This window comes from Mchenga conophoros, linkage group LG8 (genome assembly GCF_057382185.1).
Source record: "Mchenga conophoros isolate Kocher_MC1m ecotype Shallow Benthic linkage group LG8, M_conophoros_male_GT1.1, whole genome shotgun sequence".
Lineage (NCBI taxonomy): Eukaryota > Metazoa > Chordata > Actinopteri > Cichliformes > Cichlidae > Mchenga > Mchenga conophoros.
Window position 1 is genome coordinate 22,399,186 of NC_140533.1, and position 25,705 is coordinate 22,424,890.

The 25,705-nt window shown below is 40.4% G+C and overlaps 1 protein-coding gene across 1 annotated transcript in view; it reads left to right on the forward strand.

The window, feature by feature from the left end:
- The window catches only part of pgs1 (phosphatidylglycerophosphate synthase 1), a 45,449-nt gene that overhangs the window by 15,942 nt on the left and 3,802 nt on the right, over positions 1-25,705 (forward strand). Inside the window, exons 3-10 of the mRNA XM_085285032.1 lie at positions 6,539-6,616; positions 11,373-11,472; positions 11,561-11,750; positions 14,661-14,839; positions 18,548-18,747; positions 20,028-20,319; positions 21,490-21,638; positions 21,737-21,857. Coding sequence (XP_085141158.1) covers positions 6,539-6,616; positions 11,373-11,472; positions 11,561-11,750; positions 14,661-14,839; positions 18,548-18,747; positions 20,028-20,319; positions 21,490-21,638; positions 21,737-21,856 — 1,308 coding nt within the window. The 3' untranslated portion in view covers position 21,857. The remainder of the gene's footprint in view (positions 1-6,538; positions 6,617-11,372; positions 11,473-11,560; positions 11,751-14,660; positions 14,840-18,547; positions 18,748-20,027; positions 20,320-21,489; positions 21,639-21,736; positions 21,858-25,705) is intronic.

The following is a 25,705-nucleotide window of genomic DNA, read 5'->3' on the forward strand; positions in this document are numbered from 1 at the left end:
GAGGCTACATTAATTTCCCCTCTGTAAGCACTTATTGAAATTATCTGAGCACATTACAAGTACATATTTGCTTACTCTGTATGCTCAAATGTGACCCATTATAGCCAACAGAAAAAAAAGCGGAGGCCCGAAAAACAGGTGGAGGTCGTCCACCACAGAGGCTGAGCAGTTGGCTTCCATATTTGTGATAATGTTGGCAGCATCACATATGATCTTCACAGTGCAGAGAACACAAATTAGCATCCATTACTATAATGAAATAATTTGTTAGTTTGAAATGCTACAGGGAGCTATGTACCTGTACATTAATGCTGTGGAAAGACTTCCTGTTCACATAGTCTCCTTCATTTACTGAAGGAGCAATGATTGGAATGTGAGTGCCATCTATACAGCCAATCACGCCTGGGAACCGTGAGAATAAATGTAAAATTTAAGTAGTAGTTCAAGTATCACCACATCATGAATTAAGTTTCGTTCATCCTGCTACCTGCAATTTTGTGGCATCCCTCTTTGATAAATCTTGTGGGTCTATGACCGGGGAACACCACAAACGAGTACAGGAGACGTTTCAGTGCAACTGTAACATTCCTGACTGCCCGACAGACGGTAGCCTTGGAAACGTGCTCAGCGTAACCAATATTATACAGAAAGCTCCCGTTTGCAAAAAACCGAAGTGCAATACAAATAATATGTACAGAACTGAGAGAATGTCCGCGATGTGTCACATGAGCAATATTAGGCCTGAGGATGTTATTCAAATAAATTATAGATTGTGCTGAAAAACGGTAACGTTCACACAGGAAATCATCAGGAAATGATAAAATGTCCAAACGCGCTCTAATCACTCTCTCCCGGCGGAGAGCTCTGCGGAGAATTTGGGCTTCAACATCTACTGGCTCTTCAAGGAAGGGGCATGCCATGTCTGACACTTCCTACAGTCAGGTTTCTGACAAAGAGGCGGAGAAGGTCAGGGTTAGTTGAAGTAAACCTGCTAGGGGGAAGGTTAGCTTCACGGAGTGTGTCGTCATAGTAACTCACTCAGAATTAATCTAAACTCGCTTTGTGAAACCGAAAACCCAGAGTTTTCGTTAACTTAGGGTATACTTACTCAGAGTTTGCACTAAACCCGCTTCCTGAAATCGGGCCCTGGCGGCTCTTTTTTACTTCTCATCCGTAAACAATCTGCTCTTTCACGTGATTCAGTTTATTTTGAAAAGTCTCAACAGGATCTTGAGCTTTATTGTGAAAGGTTTATGTGGAACATAAACAAGCGGACACTCGATGGTGTTACCGTCGTTGTTGCTAACCACAACGCATAAAAACAGGCGCTTGTCCGTCAGTAGTGTGGTTATATAAAATATAAGAGAAAACTTTAAGAAATGAATATAGCCACTACAGTGACCATCAAAACGATGAAAAAATATTTTGCCGTAACCAGTTTATTTTGTGACACCACGAAACAAACGATAGCATAAAATGAAACATAGACGTTTTTATATCGTCATCCGATATATATCGTTATATTGAACAGCCCTAGTTGGCTACTTCGCGGGTTTCACCTGTCGTGGGTTATTTTTAGAATGTAACTCCTGCGACAAACCAATCAGCACTGTATGTTTTTTCAGTCTTAAACGAAGGATTACATGCTGGAGTAAATGGTGCCATTCAGTTATAGTGTGAGAAAGACGAGATGTGTGAGTTGAGTTTTTTTTATTTACGGCTATAAGTAGGCTCTGTGCCCAAACTTTATTTACTTCTGAGAAGCTGAGACTCGTCCAGGAAGTATATTTCACACATAAAATCCACAGTTGCGGGCTTTGCAGCTGAAAAATGAAGCTAACATAGAATTGCCAAAAAGCGGTTTCTGGAATTGGTTTCCAAAAGCAAACCGATCCCCACCGATTCTCATCTTAGAATATCCCGACTACAGCTGTAACTAAAACAAACAGTTTACAATCTGGTACAAAAATGTTCTATCTTTTATAACAAATTTACCCGTCCATAAACATTTGATTACTTTATTTTAAATAACTTGTCACTTTACATTTTGTTAAAATTAAAGTTGGTATTGCGAGTGAATTGTCAGCTTAATTAGGAACTCTCCACTGTGTTTGTGGCGTTGGTGCCTTTTTGAAGCATTTTAACATAATTGAAGATAGAAATATTAGGGGTGCAACGATACACAAAATTCAGGGTTCGGTTCGGTTCGATACTTTGGTGTCACGGTTAGATATTTTTTCGAAAAAATGTTCATGCTTTTTTAATTTATTTATTAAAATGATAAATATATATTTTAACTCAAACATAACAGTTTTTTTTTTTTTAAATGTAATGTTGCTGAAACAACAAAAGGATAAAATAATAAATCTATCTGATTGAGAAATCACTCATCTTTGGAAAAGAGAGTTTATTACAGAGAAATGGCTCTTTCCAAAATAAAAGCTATACTATACGCTTCTTCTGGGCTATATTCTCAGCAGCATATTAAACATCTCAGGTCCCCATAAGGAGAATCATGTGCTAACGGCTGTCTAAATGACTCTGGTGAAGTTTGTAGCATGCATGCTTGTTGTTTTTGTCTGCTTCCACTTGTCTTTGCACTAGGATGATGTCGGCATAAATGTGCAGTCATATTCGTTGTGTTCCCACTAGTGCTGTCAGCGTTAATCTGAAATGACGTTAACACCACAACACGGCAAATCTCCGTTAACGAGCTACCGCGGAGCGCCCCGTGCGTGGGGCGTCAACACGTTAACAAGCAAACTGCGCTAACACACTAGTTCCCACCCATGTAATTGAGCATTGCGTGGCACATCCGACATACTGTTTTACTTTTGTCCATGACGCGCTTACCTTCAGGGTCATACGTCACATGAAGACTAAAATAGTTCCAAAGACTAGATCTGAATGAGGGTGGGGGAGATTCAATTTGCCATGTTGCAACAAGCTTAGCTTCTGTCTTGCTAGCTTGCGCTGCGCTCGACAGTGCAGCTTAGGCGGAGTAGTCGAACGCAGATCCACTGAGCTGTCAACACAGACAGCATCGTCAGAAGAAAAGTTGATAAAATAAATTAAAAATTTTGTATTGTTTGATACATATGCGTACCGAACCGAAAGCACTGTATCGAACGGTTCAATATCGATATCGTTGCACCCCTAAGAAATATAGATTACTGTGCAGAGAAGTTTACTAACAGCACTTTCAAAGTCTGTACTTCAGTTTTAGTGAGTTAGATTGTGCTTGTTACTTAGCACTGATTATCCGGTTTATGTATTTGTTATGTGCAACTATTCAATTTATGGATCCCGTTTGCTTAAGCAAACAGCATTGGTGGCGGTTCTTGCACGTTAACTGATAACTTGGTACTCGTGTTCCAGATGCCCAGTTCCATCTTGTAAAATCAAACTCGGCGACAACCACAATGGCGAAGTTGTAGTTTCAAAACAGGATTTTACAAATCGATGGGTGACATCACAGTGGCTACAGTCTGTACTATATAGTATTTGGTAACATCCCAGTAAGTATAGTTTACTTTGCTCTTAGTTGAGACAGTTTAGAGGGGGAACTGCTTTGAAGAAAATGTGCAGAGATTTCGATGATAGTTGCAGACTATTATTTACCCGATGGTGGATGAGGAATGATAAATTTAAATGCCTCAGTCTCTTAAATAATGAAATAAAATAACTGAAACACCTTTTAAAATGCTAAAATTTCTGTATTTCTGATAGGATAATCCTGAAAGAAAGTCTGACTTTTACAGTGTAGTAAATAGATAAACCAAAACTGAAACACTGTGTGCAGAGTCACAGTGAGTAAACGCATCAAAATAAAGCTCAACTATTAAAAAGATGTTGTTTTTTTTAATGAAATAACTACGCCACCACATTGAAGTCCTTTTATATTTCTTAGAACAAGGGGGCATTTAAAGCTTCAAAGAACAAAAACACATGATTTTCTTCCAAGTTACACATCACCCATGTGACTTTCAGGCAGGATCCTCCTTCATGCAAATCCACAGTTAGACTTGAACAATAAGAGATTTGTTATATGCAAGAAATTGGCTCTTAATTCTACTTAGGAAGAATTTCTGTTTCATTTTATTATCACTTGGAGCTCAGATGCAATCACAGTGCTTCTATAAATATAAATGTATATTAGAAGGTTTGAAAACGGTGCATGAAATATAAAGCATTTTAATGGTCAAACGTGTCATATTTGCATAAGAAAAACTATTGATGTTAAAAGGATGTTACCGGAATGTGTTGAATGGGTGTGATTATGTTGACTTTTCCTCATTGCTGGGAAGGTTTCACCTGAAAGTATTTTTAGATCACCTCTGGCACAAAATCTACTCTTTCCGGTTTCGTCACTTACGGTCAGAAGACTGTTTTTATCACTTGTAGTTGAATGATCAAGTCGCAACCTTTGTGGCATGAGAAGCCAAAAGAAAGAGGAACTTTTGTGGTTGTCTAACTGGTATTTAAACAAGCAAGAAGATCTTGCTGCATTAAGGTGCAGAAATATTTAAGGATTTTTTTTGTTATTCACTAAGATGTGCGTGCTTTAAAGGGACACTTCCCACAAATTGTAAAACATCGTGGTATTTCTTCTGCCCTGAGTGTTAATAATAATAATCTCCACAGACGGTAAAAGGAATTTTGTTTTTAATTACGGTTTAGTCTACCTTTTAAAGAAATCATACCTGTTTTAAAATCTGACATTTAAAAAAATATTTTTTTAAGCAAAACCAAATAAATGTTAGTTTTACAATTTTTGTGTCTTACAAAAATGTAAATGATTCTTTTGAATTTTAGGGTATCATTCTGGGTTTGAGAAAATCAAACTTAACATTTATCATTGTTTTTTTGTTTTTTTTTAAATCTTCTCATAACCCTTTTATATGGGAATCTAACTAGATGATAACTTGAAGGAGGATTTTTTTATTTTAAGTTCTTTGAATGCCCTGAAAACGTTATTCCCACTCAGGGAAAGGATAAATGATTTGTGACTCCTTAACTTATGTGATATTATTTGTTTACTTAACCAGGAGTTATAGATCAGCATAATTACTCATTTCAGGCAGCATGTTGGTGCAGCCCAGTTAGCCCTGTCGCCTCATGGCAGGTAGGAGTCTGTGTGGAGTTTGTATGTTCTGCCTTTATGGGTTCTCACAGGTTTTCTGGCTTCCTCCTTCAGTGCAGAGAGATGCATATTAGGTTATTTGGTGCTTGGAGCTAGAAAAATGGTGGTAAAGAATAAGGGGTATAGCACTGTATGGATGTATGGTTAAGTGCTCTGAGTGGTCAGTAAGACTAGAAGACTGCTGTATAAATGCTACTCCATTTCCATTTTGGGTTGTTTTTCTGGACAGCTGATGTTTAGATTCCCGATATTCTCACTGGTTTTGGTCTCTTAATGGCCTCTGAGGGGGAAAAAGTTGATCCTGTAGCTGTCTAGTGGCTCACTGTGTTCAGCAGGTAGTCACTAAGTGTGTGAGTCTGCCATTTAGTGATGAACAGGTAGTTTATACACAGATGGCTCCTTTGGTTTTTGAACAATGATACAGTTTTTGAAGTTTTTGCCTCCGTACACCACCACAGCTGATTTTAAGAAACAGTCAAGATGAGATTCAAGCGCAGGCTTTCAGCTTTACTTCAAGGGTTGTTTTTATTGTTTAGAAATTAAAGTATTTTTTTTCCTCACAACTTCTTCTCAAGTCAGTCGAGTTGTGGAGGTGGCCAGAGTCAAGAGATGTTTTGTGAATGTAAATACAAAGGGCTTACAAAAAAGATGCGCACCACTGATTGCATTCAAGAACAGGAAGCCCAGATTAGGCTTTACCAGAAATCATCAGAAGGAGCCTGCCCTGTTCTGGGAAAGACATCCTTTGGACAGATGAGGCCCAGATAAACTTATAGTAGAAAGATGAGAAGAGTAAAGTACGAAAGGAAAAGGTATTCATACTTTGCCATAGTCATGTTTCCAGTGACTTCCAGTAGAACCAGGCCACTTACCAGGATGAATGAGGTGTATTGGACTAAATTCTGTGCTCAAAAAAGCAAAGAAATTAGATATTCTTCCATGGCCCCATCAGTCACCTGATCTCAGCCCAATACAGCATCCTTCAGTCTTTAGGATAACCCTGCAAAGTGTGTGTGTGTGTGTGTGTGTGTGTGTATAAATACCAGTCCATCAGCACTATAAATGATTTCATAATGTCACTAAAATGTAAAACATGAAATTCCTTATGTTTTGTTTTTTTTCTTTTCTTTTTTTAAAATTACTGACAGTTGGGAGATTATTTTTTTTCCACCATAAACACTGTTTCCTTTTCTTATTTGTCAGTCTCATGATTGCACTACAACTGCTTTCTTTCCTTGTGCCCCAGACCAGGTGCCTGCATGTGGCTACAGGAAATGTAACTCCCGTGAATACGTTATCATTTCCTAGTATCAGCTCCTGCCCACATAGACTTACACTCACATTCACTGTTGGGATTCCTTATTTGTATTTTTTTTTTCTCTCCTTTTACCGTAGGCTCGCATCAAGACTGCACAGAGGCGGGTGGTGATGGCCTCCCTCTATCTGGGAACCGGTCAGCTGGAGCAGGAGCTGGTGAGAAAAGTGGCATTTACGCAAGCATGTGCGTGTGTGTCTCTATGTTTTCACAACACTAGAGAATTTAGTTCTGGGCAGGTGAGAACAATACCATTACTGGCCAGAGATGCCAGAAAGTATGAGTCAGACTTCTCTTCCAGGACGCCCACTGCGTGGTTTGTTCAGAATGAAAATGTACTCCAGACCAACTACAAGGAATGACCCCAAAATGCAAGGGTTTATGGGTATAAGGAGACCAGCATTGGCATGTGACAGCCTGCTGTGCTTCATGCTTGAAAAGCCTAGCATAACAACATTAACCCAAAGCAAACCACAGTCTGGAATGATGCTCGTATTTGGCGTTTTTTCATGTTTTTTCAATCTGGTACAAGCAGCAGTGGAGAGGGTGAAATACAGCAAAAAGGCACAGACAAGCCAGCATGCTTAATTACAGTTAAAAGCATTGGGATCAGCTGTGAGTGCTGCCAAACTCTGTAACCTCACAGGATGATGGATTACTAGAAATGTGAGTCAATACGATTTTATTTTCAAGCCTGGGTTTGCTTGAAATTGGACTCGATGAACTGAAGTGCATGCAGTGCAAAAATGTGAGTCTGTTCTTTGGTTTAGACAAAGGAATGCAAATATCAGGTGCAGTTTCAACGTAAAGCCTAGATACACCAACGCAGCCCTGATCCCAGGCTCGGCACAGACTAGATGGTATTCGGTCACGCCTGGAGAGCATATTTACTTAAGTTGTGGTGCAGCCAGTGGGAACAATCTGATATTTGAGGGCAAGGCATGTTTATCTTGAACGTGCTATATGCAAAAGTTATGCAGCGTGCTTATAGTTGTAGATTTTAGGCTAGAGTATTTTGCTTCATGCATTTGCACTTGCAGATAAGCTTTCCCGTTATTCTTTTTGTTTATAGGAGGCATTAAAGAGTCAAGCATTGGACAAGAGGATGGCAAACTAGTAAACAGATATAAATAATACAGGGTCCCCTGTCATAGGGGAAAAAACGGGGCACAACTTAGGCAGACGACAACCACACACACACACAAGCAAAGAACATAGTGCCACACAGGCAGGTTTGAATCCAGAACCCTCTTACAGTCAATGCTAACAGCCAGACCAGTGCTGGTCTTCAGTATGATCCCCGCTCCACCAAACGTTACATTGTGCACAAAGCAGTCAGACAAGTACCGTTGGCCAAGCTGCCAGAACTCCCACATGGGGAAGCATGATTCATCACTACAGAGAACTTGTTTCCCAGTGGTTTGGTTGTGTTCAAGTAGCTTTAACCTACTAGTAAAATTAGCCCAGTATCCCCCAGATCCCATAGAATATGAATTAGTACAGTTTTAATGCAGAAAATCACATCTAGTGGTTTGGAAACCGACAGCAAACAAATCGATAAAGACGAATCTTGGTTATTTGTCCGAATATAGAGCTACGGTAGCCTACAGATAGATTACTCCATCAAAAATCAATGCGTGCCCCACCTGACACCCATCAGAATCTGCAGATTTATGTAATATGCAGTAATTTTATTATGTTTAATGAAGCAATGCGAGTTATAGGCCCCTCAAAGGACAGCAAATCCAGGTGTCGCAACCTAAAGCTAGAAGTTTCTGTTCAACACAGGTTTTTACGTTTTTTGCAGCCAACTTTGAGCATCAGTTTCATGGCATATATCAAAGTTTAAACAGCAGAAATAGAGCAATTTAATGTCTATGAAGTAGAGTAACAGAAGCAATCTTTAGTATCCTGAATATTTGATCTGTTTTCACAAGAGAAAACTTGAAAAAGTGCATTTTGGGTCACTGAATAACACCTCTGTGACAGAAGTCGATGTTAAAAATGCACATTTTGGATTAAGCTTAAGGAACCTTTAGCTCTTAAAAGTCTTCAAATCATAAAGATAAAATTTTTCCAGGTGTCATCAAATGCAGTAAAGCTTCTAGGTTTTTAAGAGAGACCCCCCCCCCCCAAAATCTCTCTGCTGCCCCTCCTTTATCTGTCAGGTTGAATTGTTTCCTGTGCGAAACATGCACAAAACTTAAGGTTAACTTAAAAAACATAAAAGGAGCAACATCTCCTCCATGGTGTGTGTCTGCAGGCCTGGGCTAAGTGTGCCTGCTTAAGATTGACCGCAATAGAGGACTCTTTGTTTTTGTTTTTAAATCTACATTTAATAGTATTAGGCGTTTGAGGCAGTCTTGCAGAGAATGATAACAAAATGCTGGTTCTCAGCTTCACAGAAATAAACAGTTTTTTCCTTAGAGCTCCCACTCATTGTCAGATTTACGCCTCAAGGAACTTCCAGAGCTGGAAGTGTTGGTGGTCCCTAAAGAGCTCTCTACTGGAAAGGCGAAATGTTTTACTGGCATGTAAACAGACACTGCGGGGTGACGCATTGTGAATGTATTTGGGCACCAGATGCACAATTTAGCAGAAGTAAAACAGCGTTTGTTTCATATCAGTAGGGATCCAAATACCAAGCAGGCCACAAAAAAGACTTCGCTCGCCACCAGTGGCATCCTCTGTCGAGCAGCCGTTTCCTCTTTGTGTGCCGGGGTGAGTCATTTTTTCCCACGCTCAGTAAGCGGACAATAAAACGGAGCTGATGTTTGATAAATACTGAGAATTAATCAATTGTCATTCACCCGTTTCCTTGTACTGTGTCTCCATCTTGGAACTTTCACTGGAAATGACATTAAAAAAAGGATGAGAACACGGGGAGGAGAAAAAAATAAGAGCTTTAAATGCCCTTCAAGATGACTAGAAAACTATTCCAGAAGAACACTTAAAGAAATTAAAGGAAAGCTTAACTAATAAAGTTCACATTGTTTTGAAGAATAAAGGTGGTCATACCAAATATTGTACAAACCTTTATTTATTTATTTTTGGCTTATATGCTTCCATGTATGTTTGGACGTTTCATTTTCATTTTGCACATTTCCCGTTATCCTAGAAAAAAAATAGAGAAATAAACTTTAATCTTTACTAATGATTAAACTCTTTTCTGTGCAGTTTTCTTACACTCACTCTAACCTATCATGCCAGATGTCCTCCCCTCTCAGAGCCTGGTTGTGCTGGAGGTTACTTCCTGTTAACAGGGAGTTTTTCCTTCCCACTCTCACTAAGTGCTTGCTCATAGTGGTTTTTGTTGTTGTTGTTTTTTTTTCTTTTTTGCACAGCAAAGGTGTTTAGAATCACCTTCCAATGTCTTCACTCTGTAAGTAATCTGTCGTTATTGTGGCTGTATTTCCCTTTCTTTGTGGTAGCTGGTTTTTCCCATATCAAATACTCTCAGCATGAGAGAGATGATGAGAGGTTACGCTGTTTTGAGCCACATTAAAGCTTCCCTCATTTCTTAACATTGTTAAATAAAAGTTAAACTTTCGATTAGTGCCTGTCCTGTAGTGTTAACTTGAACCAGGGAAAAAATAATGTTGTAAATGGCACATAATGAATACCTTTTTCTTTTTCTTTTTTTCTGTGACTTTACAGTAGGTTAAAATATTTTCTGATGTTTCGAGAACTGCATAAAATGGCTGTTTTATATATTTAACCAGAAAATTTCCTTAACCTCCTGAGACCCAAACGCTTTCATGGCATGCATTTTTAATTTCTCTTCGCTATTTGGGCTGATTGGGACCTGATAAATGTAAAAACAAAGGATTATCTTTTTACCTTTATGTAGTTTCTGAGAAGAGGATATCAGGCCCTTGTAGAGCAAAATTTTGTATTGTGGTCAAGACAACCCAAAATGTGATGTCCACATATGTAGATGCCAGGTCCTAAGAGGTTAAATTTAAATCTTTTTCATGGGAGATCTGGGTAAGAAGGCACACCTTAAACATCTTATTTCATCTGTCAAACAGCTGCAAATCCAAAGATAATCCATTTACAATCAAAATGTGATTCAGTTTTATTTATATTGTACGGTAAAGACACTACAATAATACAGAGTAAACCCCAAGAATCAGACAGCCCCCTATGAGCAAGCACTTGGCAACAGTGGGAAGGAAAAACTTCCTTTTAACAGGAAGAAGTCTGCAGCAGGACCAGGCTCGGGGAGGAACAACCATCTGCTGTGATGATTGGGGGTGAGGGGAGGGAAACGGGACAAAAGACACACTGTGGTGAACCTGTTTATTATCATCACATCTTCTCAGGGAGGACTTTCCCACTATTCCCGTAATTTGTGTGAATACAGCGGCAGATGGGAAGCTTGCAAAATTCTGTAGGTGTTGAGTTAGATGGAAATGGGCTTATCGCTCTTAATCCCACACTTTAAGGGTAGTAGCTCGAGGCTTCGTCAGCGAATTACTGAAACGCACATTACTCAAGTCTCTGACTGAAGTGTCTGCCACAATAACCAAGTCACCCTGGAGAACAATTTTCTGTGCCTTACAGCATCTGTTCTAAAAGTGTGGGTCACAGCACAACGCTTCTGTTGTAGTCAAAACTTTCCTGACACAGACAAATGTAGCAAGTGTGGAGAAATGCACACTCACTAAAGATTAGAAACCGTAAACCACCACTAAAAATAACAGTAATCAGAATCAACTACCGCATGCAACTGACACATGGCAGTCCCTAGGGAAGTCTGGGTTTTTTTGTGCAGCCCTCGATCACATGTTAAACTCTTTCTTAAAGGAATTACATGCTAAGTTGATGCAGAATTCTTTTAACTGGGGTTTGTGTGTGTGTGTGTGTGTGTGTGTGTGTGTGTGTGTGTGTTTGTTTTTGTTTTTTTTAAAGGTGGACTGTATGGAGGAAGCCCTCCAATGTTCCCAGGACAACAGCCAGTCTCCAGACCTGAAAGTCTCCGTATTGCTTGACTACACACGCGGATCACGAGGTTGTTAGCGGTTTCCTGCACTTGGTTAGCACAGAACTCCCCGCTCATCATCCTGATTGTATTTGTGTGACTTGTGTTTCACGTGCAGGAAAGATTAACTCAAGGACCATGCTGCTACCTCTGCTGCAGCGCTTCACATCTCAGATGAGGGTATCTCTGTACCACACTCCAGATTTGAGGGGGCTGCTGCGCTTGCTAGTCCCCCAGCGCTTCAATGAGACCATCGGAGTCCAGCACATCAAAGTCTACCTGTTTGATGACAGCATCATCATCAGTGGGTATGTTGGTGCCAGTATGACCTTTTTCCACCCTCCCTGTGTGTTTGTTTGAATTCAGAGTGAAGTTTAAAATAAAGTTGTCCCACCTCCAGGCAACTGTTTTCACAAGCTGCAGGTGCTTACTGGATTAGCTTAAAAATGTTTTCAGTGCTTGTTTTGACGTGCAGTATTCGGGGAAAACGGAGCTCAGTGGGAGCTGCTCCACAGCCAGTGGGCACAGTGCTGCTGTGGTTTCCAGTCCATTTCTCTTCAGAACATAAAATGGCATGCTGACCTTATTCTGCCAAATTGGTGAAAATATTACAGTTACTTTGATGATACCCTCAAAACGGTAATGCATTAGTGTGCAGGAGGAGCAGGGAGAGCAAGGGGTCCTGATGCCCTTTGTTCTAAAAAATCCAATGTTGTCCTCCTTTGTGCATCATTGTAAACACAGCCGTATAATGTTAACTAATGTATTAATATGCAGGGTTGCAATACTTTGGAATTTTTTTACTATTATTTTCCTTTCCTTTAGTTTAGTTTTTCTTAGTAAGTAAAAACTAGATTAAAAAACTAAAGTAGGGGTTTTAATACGCATTTGGTGAGGTCAATAATAATATCAGAATCAGTGCTAGAGAACATACTTGCTGGGAGTTGACTCACAGTCATGACCTCCCAGTGTCTGCGCCAAAGCCTCCTCACACTAAATGTGTAACTACGGGCATATGTTAAAAGCAGACAATTTAATAAAAAAACATGTTTTCGTTTCAACTGAGTCATTTTTTTTAACCCCGGTTTAATTTTTAGTTTCCTTTTAGTTACCAACAGCAACTGTGACTGTTTGCCAATTATGACTGGAAAGCAAGACGTGTTGGTTTGGCGCACTGCCTGTCAGTGCCTTACTACCTTCACTTAAGTCATTCCAAGAAAATTAAGTCAGTTACATACTTTAGACAGATAGAATAACAATAACTGAACTTTGTTTTTGTTTGTTAAGACATTTCACACCGATCCTGTTAGTCTTTCAAGGATAAACAAGGCCCTTGCTCAACAGAGCGGAACCAGTTTTGTCTAAACATAACCACAGCAAAGAACAAATTTTAAATTGTATATTTAAGCACTTGGTTACTAGCAGCCTGTTTGCAAAAAAACTCAAAAAACCCATAATTGCTCCAATATTTTTTTTTTAAGCTGAATCAAGGAAAAAGCCAAAGATGAACAGAGGGTGACAGGTACTGACTTTTAAGCTCGTTACAATGGTACAAACTGAATTGTTGCCTTATATATTATACCTCCATGTATATTTTACTAAATCACTCTGCTGTTTTCCTATTAAAATATAAAGAAATGGGTGGTGGCCTAAAGCCTTTGCACAGTGCTGTATGTACAGTGCACTCATTTTTTGTTGTTGTTAAGTACAAAAATGAATCGTGTGTGTGTGGGTTAACACAGATGTCTTAGCTTTATAATCTGCTGCACCAGTTTAACGTTGGCTAAACAAGACAAGTAGCTGCATATGACAGGGCTCCTTTATAGCTACGTTTTGTTACCAAGGCTCATCTTTTGTCTGGGATGCACTCTGTCAGGATAAGTTTGTAATGTAGTCATGTTTCAGTACATGCAGATGCAACTTACGGCTGTGAAATGGAGAATCAACATCGCTGGGACTTTGGAAACATAACATTAAAACAAATAAAGGATACGCAAAGTGCCGTTCTTTACTTCCACCATGTAAACCGACTAAAACACATTTACAGCTGCGACTGTTGCGTTTTGTTACCACGCAGGTGAATCTTGATGCAGGTCTTTTTTTTTTTTTCTTCTTTTTTTTTTTTTAAATAATTTAAGTCGTTATAACCTGTTGATTTCAGACGCATTTCGAGGTGTTTGGCATTTATTTCTGATAGAAGTTTCTCACTTCTTTAAAACAAGAATCCTTGCCCCTTTGAAGATATTTCATGATGATGACCTTTGAAGATATTTCCACTTAAATCCTGAGGAATGTTTCCAAGTATTAGTCTCTGACGAGTCTTGACCCCGAGGGCCTGTCTCTTTCTAGGCACCTCATATTGATGGGATATAAGACGTTTTGGCAGTTTCATATATTTGAACCTGCCCTTCTCCTATCTCCTGTCTGTCGTGTGTGATCTTGTTCAGAGTCCCTAAAGTTTTACTGGAAATAGGAAGATGTGTTTCCCATTTCACAATAACTATGCAGAAAATTTCCAATAAATTTATGGAGGACGTTGGCACTGCGCCAGTGTTGGTGCATTAAAGAAGTCGTGACATGCTTTGTGTTCATTCTAACACGCGGTCTGTTCATTTCCTCCTTGGCAGCAAAACATGTTCCACAAGATGCTCCTGCAGGTTAAGTTGGGCCCACGAAAAACTTTTACTGAAGATTAACGACATGTTGGGCTGTCACAGTTAATCCTGTGTTAATAACTCATAAAGCCGCACCGGTAATGTTGCATCCTTTAATCAGAACCGGGAGATGTTGTGAATAAGCAGCTGTGTGACTCAGCTCAACTTACAAACCGTTGGCTAAAGGCATGGGTGGAGAGGGCTAAAATGGCTTTGTGATTGGCTGCTCCAAAGCCTGGTACAGAATAATCGAGGATTATTTTGAATTGGGTATCATATGAAATGAATTGGATCCCCCGTTAAGGCTGTGTCTGCCACCTCTTTTTAAAAAAGTTAAAGCTAAGAAGAATACGCAGCTTTAGAGGCTTTTGTCTCAGTTTCCTTTCGTGAGTACATGATAATTGATATGTTGATTTCACTTGAATGGCACCACCCTTCCTCTTGAATAAACACAGTTTCAGAAAAATATTCATATGACGACATTTCAATAAGATCCCCCACCCCTGCACTAGCTTCCTTATTCCTCCTCCTCTACTCTTACTTTTCCCGGATCTTGTGTTTCAGGGCCAACCTGAGCGACTCGTACTTCACCAACAGACAGGACCGGTACGTGCTGCTGGAGAACTGCAGGGAGGTTGCCGACTTCTTCTCCGACCTGGTGGAGGCCGTGGGAGACGTCTCCCTGCAGCTCCAGCCCGACGACTCGGTGACCATGCTCGAGGACATGGTGCACCCGTACAAAGGTAGAAACCGAACACTCCTGTATCCCTGGCCTGTGCACAGAGACAGATGTTTACCCTCAGCATGTTTTGACAGCATGTGACACTCCATGCTCACTTGCAGCCTGTTTTCAACTCCAGGAGTTTGCTAATGGAGCTTGAAAGCTTAGACAAGCCAGATGCAGGCCAGGGAGGAGAGCTCTGTGAGAGTACAGTGAGGAAGATGTAGAGCGAGCTCTTGCGGTTGGCTAGCCATGGAGCCGGATGTGAAACTGTCAGGGTTTTGTCCACACGCACACGCACACATATTTGTACAGTGTGTCCGTAACTGGAGTGCAGGCTGCCAGGATGTTCGTTTGAGGGATGAATGACATCATGTCTGCAGGACTGGACCGCCATGGAAACGAACACCAGGAATAGAGTTGTGATGTCACAGTGTTGCTGGAAGAAGATATGAAATGGGAACTGATACACACACATAATTAATTCACAAACATGCACATGCGCGCGCACACACACAGACACTGGAGAAATTCTAGTGAAAGACATTTGTGAAGATGACTGATGAGATTTGTTATTGATCGTAAGAATGGCGTTAAAAGAAAAAGTGCGTTTGTCTGCAGGCAGAAGGTGATAACTGATGATTTAAAGACTGTTTAAAGGCTCACGTCATGCAGGTTGCTCACCTGTAGGGTCATCTGTCCTAACACAAGGATGAGCAACATGCATTTGGTGTTATCAGAGGAATGGCACAAACAGACTGCAGGAGCTTTCCAGCTAATGTGTTCACACGAGTGTGGTTGTTGATATAAGGAACTCCAAAAAGGGGGCCTATTACATTAATTTCCTGCTCCATAATTTTATCCTTGTACTAGAGTAACTTTGCATGATTCACAGTTCAAAATACTCACACTGAGTGCTGCCCCTCAGTTCATCCTCTATCTGAAACAAGCTCTCTTCTGATTGGCTGCCCATAAATGGTTTTAAATAGCAGGTTCTTCTTCAGTGACAGCTGTGTGCCTGTGACTTTTAGCAACTTTTTCTGCGAGGTGCAGCCATACATCCATCCTTTTTCTATCTGCCTCAGGGGAGTAGCAGCCTAAGCAAAGACCTCGAGACCTCCTCCAGCTCATCCAGGGGAACTCAGAGGAGTTCCCAGGCCAGCCGACAGGCATAACCTCTCCAATATGTCCCAGGTCTACCCTGGGGCCTTCCGGGGACATGCTTAGGACACCTTGTCCAAGAGGCATCTCAGTCAGATCCTCAAGCCTCCTTAAATGGCTCCTTTACTCTGAGTACCTCCCAAATATATACATAAATAAATAAATAAATGTATAAACTAAATTAAATATGCAAATTCTCTGATATAAACAATCTCCCTGTAAAATAATAAAAATGATCATACAAATAGTACAATTAAAAAAAAATAGTATAAAACCGTAAGAACAATGTGAACATGGTCAAAATGGATCATTAAAAAAGCTCAGGTTTTGCAGTGTTATGGTTGCAGTGCAAGCTTTTAGAGAGGAAGTGCAAAGCTTCAATGTTTGGACACGTTGTGTCATTTTGCTCTGTGAACTGGCCACGATCTCAGTCCTCCCCTGATGTCCTAAAATGGAATGCAGCCCTCAAAATTAAAAAAGTGTCAGCGTTAAGCTAACGACTCTGTAGGCAAGAGACTGAAATGAGTGCTGTGATTTAACTCAGTTTTAATGAAATCCATTTCAGTGTCTCATATCAGAGAGCTGGAAAGATGTAGGCGAGTTTAAATGTTCTTTTAGGTGGATGTCGGTTTGGAGCTCCATGCCTGTGCTGTAAATTTAATGCAGGAAACCTAAATGGTATAAAAGATGGACTTTCGAGTGCGAAAAGTGAAGTGACTTAAATTTGAATTTTTTTTAAATGATCACTGGGTGGCGATCATTTTGGTTGCAGAAAGGTTTTACAGGAAAACAACGCTCGGCCCCAATCTTGGCAAACAGAGATCGTCACAAACCGATGGGTGATGTCTCCAATGTTTTGTGCCGTTCATGACTGTGAATCCATTTTAAAAGGTTGGGATTGCTGATAATGTGGCGTAGCTGGAAGCTCTGCCCACTCGATTTTGAATACTTAGCATGAATATAGCCATCATTTTTAACTCCTTCCGCACTGTTTATTTAAACCAGGGGCCAGAATTGGCCTGGCAAAAACAACAGATGTGTTTTTTAGATTGTGTCCACTAGGGTTGTTCAATATAATGATATATATCGTTATATTGTACTTGTTATATCGTTATATACTATATATTAGAACAGGCTTTTCCCCACAGCACGCCGTGTAATAATTACTCACAAAGAAAACTGTGGCCTTTACAACTTATGTCTAAAAGTGTATCGTTTCATGCATCGGTTAAAACACTCGACTCCAGCTACCCGTCATGTAGCTGGAGTCACTTCCCGCAAGACGAACTGCCCGAGATTCACAGAATTGACAGAAAATGTTACATTTTTGTGATTTATATCGTTATCGGACGATAGAATTCTTATATCGGGATATGAGATTTTGGTCATATCACACAGCCCTAGTGTCCACAGTAAAATATATAAATAAATAAAATAGCAGCTTTAAAAAGTTTCTAAATTTATAATTCAGTCTGGGCAATGAGCTGACAGAACCTTTTCTCTAATTTTAAATATTTATTATTTACAATTTAAGCCTAAAGAGTCGTGCTGACAGATTTCTTTCATTAATTACAGCAGCACTTCTTTATCGTGCAGAAAAACTGAGATGCACTCCTGAAATTTAAGGAGCTTAGAAAGAAAGTGACTGGACATTTCACCTATCCTTTGAGAAGCTTCTTCAGTTCTAAAACCAAATGCGGGAGAATCCCAGGTATTTAATCCCTAGTGGGAGTTGTCCCTTAAGGGAGTTTTTATGACCCTCTATTAATCATGTGCCTCACGACATGAGCCAAGGTGTGACAAAAAGCGTGGGCTGTTATTAGCAGAGGTTTCAGCTGAAACCATTGTGAGGCCTTGCTTCACCCTATCAAGTGACCTATTGAGATCACCTGACGTGAGTGGGGGTTGAGGCGCCTGGGAAGGGATCTTAAAAGTATGTGGCAGAGAGTTGTTGTCGTAAGCCACCTCATCTGTTCAAAGATGGTCGTTCACAGTGGACATAGATGGCTTTTACTCCTTTCTTTAATCCATCTGTGGGACAACTCCCACTCGGGCTTAAATACAAAGAAGCTTCTCGGATATGAGGTGAAACATCTTGATGAAACGTTTAAAAAGTCCACTCGCTTTCTTTCTAAGCTTCTTAGACTGTCATGACCTGGATAACTGAGAACCTACACAGACATACTCATGATATCGCACTTCTTTTTCTTGCATTGAGGATTCGCAGGGATTAAATGTGCAGTTAAACTACTTTACATTGACAGAAAAGGGATTTTCACCTTTCTGGCCCACTTAAAGACAAAGCTGTATGTGACCCATGATGTAAAGTGAGTTTGATATCCCTGATCCAACCTTAAGCATTTTTTAAATGTTATTCGTGAAAAATTGTCATTCAGAAAGGTTGTTGCTGTATCACAGTGTCACTGTATAACTGACTCTATTCCCCTACAACATGAGTACCACGACCACATGACCGAGAACACTGTGACCCAGAGATCAGGCTGACCCGTCTCCCACTTGCAGTCCTCTAGCTCCACACTCACTCCTACTGTATCTCTATGGCAACTAGGCAACCGGCAAGACTTCTCGGCAGTGGCGAGGAAGCGGATTATGGAGGTTGTAAACTCGGCCCATATTAGGCAGCGGCTTCTGAACCAGTCGGAGGACTCTGAGGATGAGGGGATGAGCGAGGTGGAGGAGGACACCTGGGTGTTCCCGCTGGTGCAGATGAAACCTCTTGGCATCAGAGTGGACGAGCAGGTCACACAGGTGAGCCTCAACACCGCATCTGATCTGTACATCTGTAGTTAAAATGAACTTTTTGCCTTTTACGGTTTCAATTCTTCAGGAATTGAAGCCATTTTTGGTTATCGCGTGGTCTGAAATAAAATAAATAAATGCAGATTTCTGTCATTGTAATTACCTGACTCATTGCTTGTTTCTGTAAACGGTGATTATATTTAGACACCACCCAAAGGGCCATTGTGAGCGTGGATGAACCCTTCACTCATTACATGTTTTGTGCAGATGACTAATAAAATGATACATGACTACTAAACCATAAATCAAGGATAATTATTTGTTTCATAGTCACATATTCTGGGAATAAATATAATAAAATGATTGCTAGCGCAATATACTGTAATTTAGCCATCAATAAATTTAAGTAATAATTAAGTCAGAGCTGAACAATAAGGAAACTCTTATCAGGTTCCTGACATTATGAATCCATTACCAGCAATAAAAATGAATTTCATTCTACGAATAATTAGAGAAATCATTGTCTGTCAGCCCGATACACTTCAGGCGTAATGGGTGTATTGATGGAAAGCTGAGAAAGTGCAGTGTTGAATTTGAGGTTGTTTGGATGAGCGGTTTGCATATTTTCAGTACAAAGTTTTTATGGTAGGTTATAAAATAAAATATGCACTACTGTGCAAAAGTCTCGAGCCACTCCTCATGTCGTGATATCTTTATTGCCAGAAGTATTCACTCATCCATCCAAATCATTGAATTCAGCTGTTCCAGTCACTTTCATGGCCACAGGTGTATGAAGTCAAGCACGTAGGCATGAAGGCTGCTTCTACAAACGTTCATGAAGAGTTGGTCTCTCTCAGGAGCTCAGTGAATTCCAACGTGGCGCTGTGATTTTGTGGGAACAGTTGGATGGCGCCTTCCTGTTCCAACATGACTGCGCACCAGTGCACCAACCAAAGGTCATTAAAGAAATGGATCAGTGAGTTTGTGCAGGCCAGTCAACTTCTTCCACACCAGAGTCCTGAACTCACCCTGGCAGAACACCTTTCAGGGACTGCGAGGCAACGTCAGTGTCAGACCTCTTAAACTCCTAAACTTTGTGGAAAGCCTTCCCTGAAGAATTGACTCTGTTAGTTAACTATTGTATTATTATTGTTTGTAGAGTAAACAAGAAAGGAAATGACAAGATAACCAGGTTTTCGTCTCATTAACAGACTGTCTATGTAGTCAGCTGAATAAAATAAAGGAAAATTGGGGTTTTCTTCACTTCCTTTCTCTCGTCATCCCTCCAGCGTCTGCTGACCGATGCCGGACCCGAGTCTACTGTGTTTCTCACATCGGGTTACTTCAATCTGACCCGGGCGTACATGCGGCTGGTGCTCAAGGCTGGAGCCAGTTACCGTATCCTCACCGCCTCCCCCGAGGTCAATGGGTTCTTTGGGGCCAAGGGCATCGCTGGAGCAATCCCTGCAGCGTACACTCACATCGCCAGGCAGTTTTACAAACAGGTGTGCCAGGGGGGCCAGCAGGAGAGGGTACACCTGCATGAGTACCACCGACCAGAGTGGACCTTCCACGCTAAAGGTGAGCGACACTAAACTACATATACTTTATACAGTAATGTGCGAACGTCTTAAGCCAAAGAACCTAATTGGTTCTTTGCCAAATTGTTTGTTCTTGGTTGCCTTTTTATGTTTGAATGATTCATAAGTCAGTATTAAGTGACTTAACTTAATTCCTGGGATAACAAAAGGCTTTCAGGAGCCTGGAGAACTGTTGCTCAAGAGCACTTTAAAAATCCCAAGAAAGTCTGGCTCCTTGGAAGAAACATTTCAAGAAATGAGGGTGGATCGAGATTTGTGGACAGTAATGTAGCTTCCCCCAAACTCAGCTGTTCCCAGGAATCTGTAACTAGATGATCCAGCCATTCACACACACACATCTGCTAATTAGTGCTTGAGTGACGCAATATTAGAATTTCAAATCATTATTATTATTTGTTTTTAGATGGGCTGTACATCAATGCAGGCCCTATTTATCTGTTAAATCCATGAAACCTGATTCATTCCGGTGCTGAAATTGGACAGGAACTGCAGTTGAAGGGTTAGCCTCACTTTTATTAGTCCCGAAAAAGGAGCAAACTTAACATCCTGAAGAGATCCTTCCACTTTTTTTTCATTGTTATAAAAGGACAGATCAAGTGCATCTCAAATGTTTGATTGCATTATGAGAACATGCCAGAGTTTGGACTTCATTCAGCCTGTTTTTCTCCTTTTATTTTCCACTAATATGTCCAAAATAAATGTAAATATCCCTTGACAAATGGAAACAACTGTTCAGTATGATTGCAATTTTTTTTCTTTTCCCCCCTCACATGCAAAAAAATACTCGCGGATCAACATCTGATGAGATTTTGCGAGTTGAGCCAGGACTGGACGTCTAGATGAGCTGTATTTGTCTCAATGAAAATAATAAAACACATTACTCTCGCTGTTCTGCCTCCTCTGCTGTTCTTCTTGTGGTCGCAGCGGTATGTAGCGTGAGAGACGAGGACTTGTACAGTCACTGTGTTGTAGCCTCGGGACGAGGATGCACACTCACTCTCTCTCATATTTTAGGGTTTTGGATCTGCTCTGGGGATTTCTGCATGTGCTTCCTTTTAGTTGTGGTTTAGGCCGGCAGAAATCTCTGCTGGAAACGGCTCTCTGAAGCATTACCTCCTCGCTGGCTCACTCCTTTTCTCCTCTCTCACAGGTCTGTGGTATTACCTCCAGGGGCAGGATCGGCCTTGCCTCACTTTAATTGGCTCCCCTAATTTCGGTTACCGCTCGGTTCACCGTGACCTGGAGGCCCAGATTGCCATAGTAACGGAGAATGAGGAGCTGCAGAGCCAGCTGCAGGAGGTCGGCTCTTTATTTTCCACAAACCACAGCCAGACATGATGATGAATGAATGTGTAAGTCTGCGTAACTGAACGAACACCTGCGTTTTAAACTCCCAGGAGCAGGAGATGTTGTACCGGCGCTCCGCTGAAGTGTCCACCTCTACGTTCGAGCGGCCCGACCGCCACGTTAAACTGTGGGTGAAACTGGTCACGCCACTCATCAAGAACTTTTTCTGAGGTGCAGCCACACACGTGCACAACTCACTACACATGAAAACTCATTAAAATTTAGTTTTGAGTTCATTATAAGGATGATTTCACTTTATTGCAGCTTATTTTCATTTTTGTGGGAGACAAAAAAAAAGAGTCCAATTTGGCTGTGAGAGAACAGGGTAGAGCAAAATATAAATAATAAAAATTTATTGTGGGTGTTAGTCAATATCAAGGAGAGTACTCATGAAAACACATGTTGCTGTCCTTGAAGCCCTTTGTGGGCCAAAAGAAAGTAAGAAAAGGGGCTATTGTGCTCCACAACACTCTTTTAGGATTGACTATTTTTAGGCCTCTCCAAAAGGTTTTTGTAATATGTCACAAAAATCTGCTGTATTAGAGTCATACGGCTAATTACTTTGGGGTTTCTCACTACTCTCTATAAACTTGTTTGCTGTTTTTTGCTGGTGGAGGCCAAAAATGGAGCTAAAAGAGAGAGAATACTGGACTTAAATTCAGCATTTATAGAGGAAGTTGGCTCCGAAGGAAGGAAGGAAGATGATGTTGAAGACTTGGAAATAAACCTCTGTAAATGTTAGAGCTTCAAGCAGATCACTTGATGCGTGATGCTCCACTTCTGGCCTGCGTGACAAATTAACCCTGTCACAGGTTAATGTCACAGGTTGCTTCCTGATCCCTGACCACAGACCTGTAATGTCAGGCCTGAGACCTCTCACTGAGCCTGCAGAGGAAAGCTGCAGCAGCTGAGATGGGCTCTAATGTAACTTCCTGTTCCTGAACGACTTCAAACGCATTCTTCTTGAAGACTCGCTGGAAAAAAAACCTCCGTATTGCAAACTTTCATTTTGGAAAAAAAAAAAGTCCTCAGGCAAAACGAGTTGAGTGTTATGTAAACGGTCATGCTTACACCCTGTCTGGTTGGCTAACTGCTTTTTTTGTTGTTGTTTTGATGAGTTAACAGAGGTTATTAGATCTGTGTGCCTCGTTAACTAGCAGCGCACCTCGGGTTTGACTTCATGCTGTCATCTGCAATAACAACGATTACCAAAGCTCATTTTGAGCCTCATATATTTTTCTGCGCGCAGACTAAAGTCTTACATAATCCATATGGCGTCAGTTATAATACATTTGCACACTGGCAAATGCAAGCATTAAATATGATGATTTTTTTTGGGCGATGCATCTAGTTTCCTAAAACGTTTTTACTTTTTTTGCCCACAGTTATTTAGCTCACCGTCTTTTCTAAGGAATGGGGAAGCGGAAAGGATGACTTTGTTTGCCTGGAAAAATGACGGTTAAGTACTAAAATATACCAACTTTTAGAACATATGCAAAAATTCAACATCAGTATCATCAGGTTATTAAAGACAACAGAATATTTCCTCGTAGCTGATTTACTTTCTACACCATCTCCAGTATTTTTATTTAGTTTGTCTGCAAATAAAGAGTAGACAAAATATAGGCCCAAACATTATTTACAGACACACACACACAGAGTAAAACAGGCTGCGGCTTCTTCGAAATGCCTGCAGTCATTGCGGTGAGTCCCAAATCGCAGGTCCCGTCCTCGCCTTCCCAGCAGCCCAAATCACCAAAGTGAGAGCAGGGACAGCGTGTCGGCTGATTCACCGCTGAGTGAGTCATCGTGGTGTTATGGTGATGATTTGATACTGAGGTCTGGGTAACCGTGAATCCTGTCAGGACTTGGCGAGAGGTGAACTCTCTTAAGGTTCAGCAGCTCAAAAAAGCCCTGAGTGAACAGGCTGCTTCTGCTTAGCAGAAACATTCAGGGGGACGGTTAAAGTTGTGGTCGCATCATAAACTGAAGATCAGCCAGGAGGGAAGCCTGTCAAGATTGCAGCTAAAGATTGATGGAAAGACGGTCAGCATTTTTTTCTTTTCTCTTTTGGTGGTGGTTTCTGAGAACAGGAAGTGTTGCAGACTGGATACTGACGGTAAATGGGTGGTGTCTTATCACTACCTGAATAGAGTTGTGAAAAAAAAAAATGCTGATTGATGTGCTGCCAGAGGGAAATGGACTAAAATAGGTCATCTTTCATTCTCAAACAATGATGTGTGTAAGAGTGTATTCAGGCCTATTGTTGGAGAAACAGTGGAGAGGGAAAAAATAGGAAAAAAAGTTGTATGTCCTCGAGTTACCGACTCTGTGACGCACGCTCAGGTCTGCGAGACTCATCAATGACTCCAGGCTCAAAGTTGGCCTCAACTCTTACATCATATTTAGATAAGAGAAAAGACTCACTGGTGTCTGTGAGCTAAAAATGCAAACAGCTGTGCGATTTGATCCTAATCTCTGTAAATAAGTCTGAGCCACTTCAAGAAAGAAAAAGCTCTCACACGCACATTAAAACTCACACTTTTTGCAGATTTGACATCTGCTATATGTCAGCTGTTTCAAACATCAGCCTCGAGCTATTCAGGCCTCTTTTCCTGTGAAGGCCCAACACTGTGAATGCCGCCTTGAAGAAACTTCCTTTAAAACAAAATAAACATCTTAAGAATGAGTTCTGATTGAGCGTCAGCAAAAATCTGACATTTTTTTTTTTTTTTTTAAGAAGTATTCAAACTGTGAGGCTGGCCGTGCTCTTTACTTTTATTTATCAGTAAAAGTAAGCAATGAATGGATCCTGATATTAGTAGTTTTGTGTTTAGCCTGTGTCCCGTGAATCTCATTCTTCTGTAGTTGCAAAAAAAAGAGAAAAAGTAAAGCACTTAAACCACAAAATTACAGGATTCCTGATTAAAATATACACAGCAGACCCTGAAAGTGAAATAATGGAGTCAAATTTAACGTAGTTGCTTTTTTTTAGGTGTTTAAATTTGAGATTAATCATTTAATCTATACATTTATGCAAGCTGGTACGGGTCAGTGCCATTGCAGTGGTTTCGAAAGGTAGTTGCCAGGCAACGCCATCATTTATATCACAGTTTTCTTTTTCTGGATCTAAATCAGGTTTTATTGTTGTGAAATTGCAACGATTTAATGGTTTTGTAGGGTCATATAGGTTCATAAATGCTAAAAATGGCTCATATAGTATTAGCCATTCGACAGGTGTTGCCTGGCAACGTGATTACACAATAATATTTGATATAGATAAGAACCTTCAGGAGCCTAAGATGGGTAACTGTGTGCTAAGGCTGTCATCAGAGATTCATGCTTTCTAGTAAGATATTAGTAATAATTATTATTTAAGTGCAGTAATGCTGCATTTAGACCTCAAACAACCAGTATTAAAAACATTTAAGTATTAAAAACAATAGATGGCATTGCAGAGTGACCATTATGTAAAAATATTAAAATAGAAATGAATAAATGAAAAATCTGTTAAACATAAGAGCCATGAAAATACACCGCCTTGCATGTTTTTAATCCTGTAAATTTTTAAATTAATTTCTCATTTTTAAAAACTGGGATGTTAAATTAATAGTAAGTAAACAAAATAAAAAAGCTTAAATATCAGTTTGTGTATTGTTTTACATACATCAGATTTTTCTGGAAAAAAACAAAACAAAAACAAATCCCACCGATGATGTTGAGGAAAAAAGTGTGTAACAGGGTTAATAGGTTAACTAACCCTACGTGAAGGGAATAAATATGTGAAATATTCCAGCAGGCCCACCTTCTGTCAAACCTTTGTTTCACAGTTTGAAAGCATAGCTGGGGGGAGCTGGATCTGGAAGTCTGGTAATGTTTGACCTTGTGATCGTGTATCTGTAATTATTACAGAATTAACATGTGACTGAAATAAAAGCAGAAAGCCAGGCGTTTGGAAGACACTCTACACAACCCCACTGCAGTCTTCGTGATAACAAGTGTACAACTTCTTTGTTAGA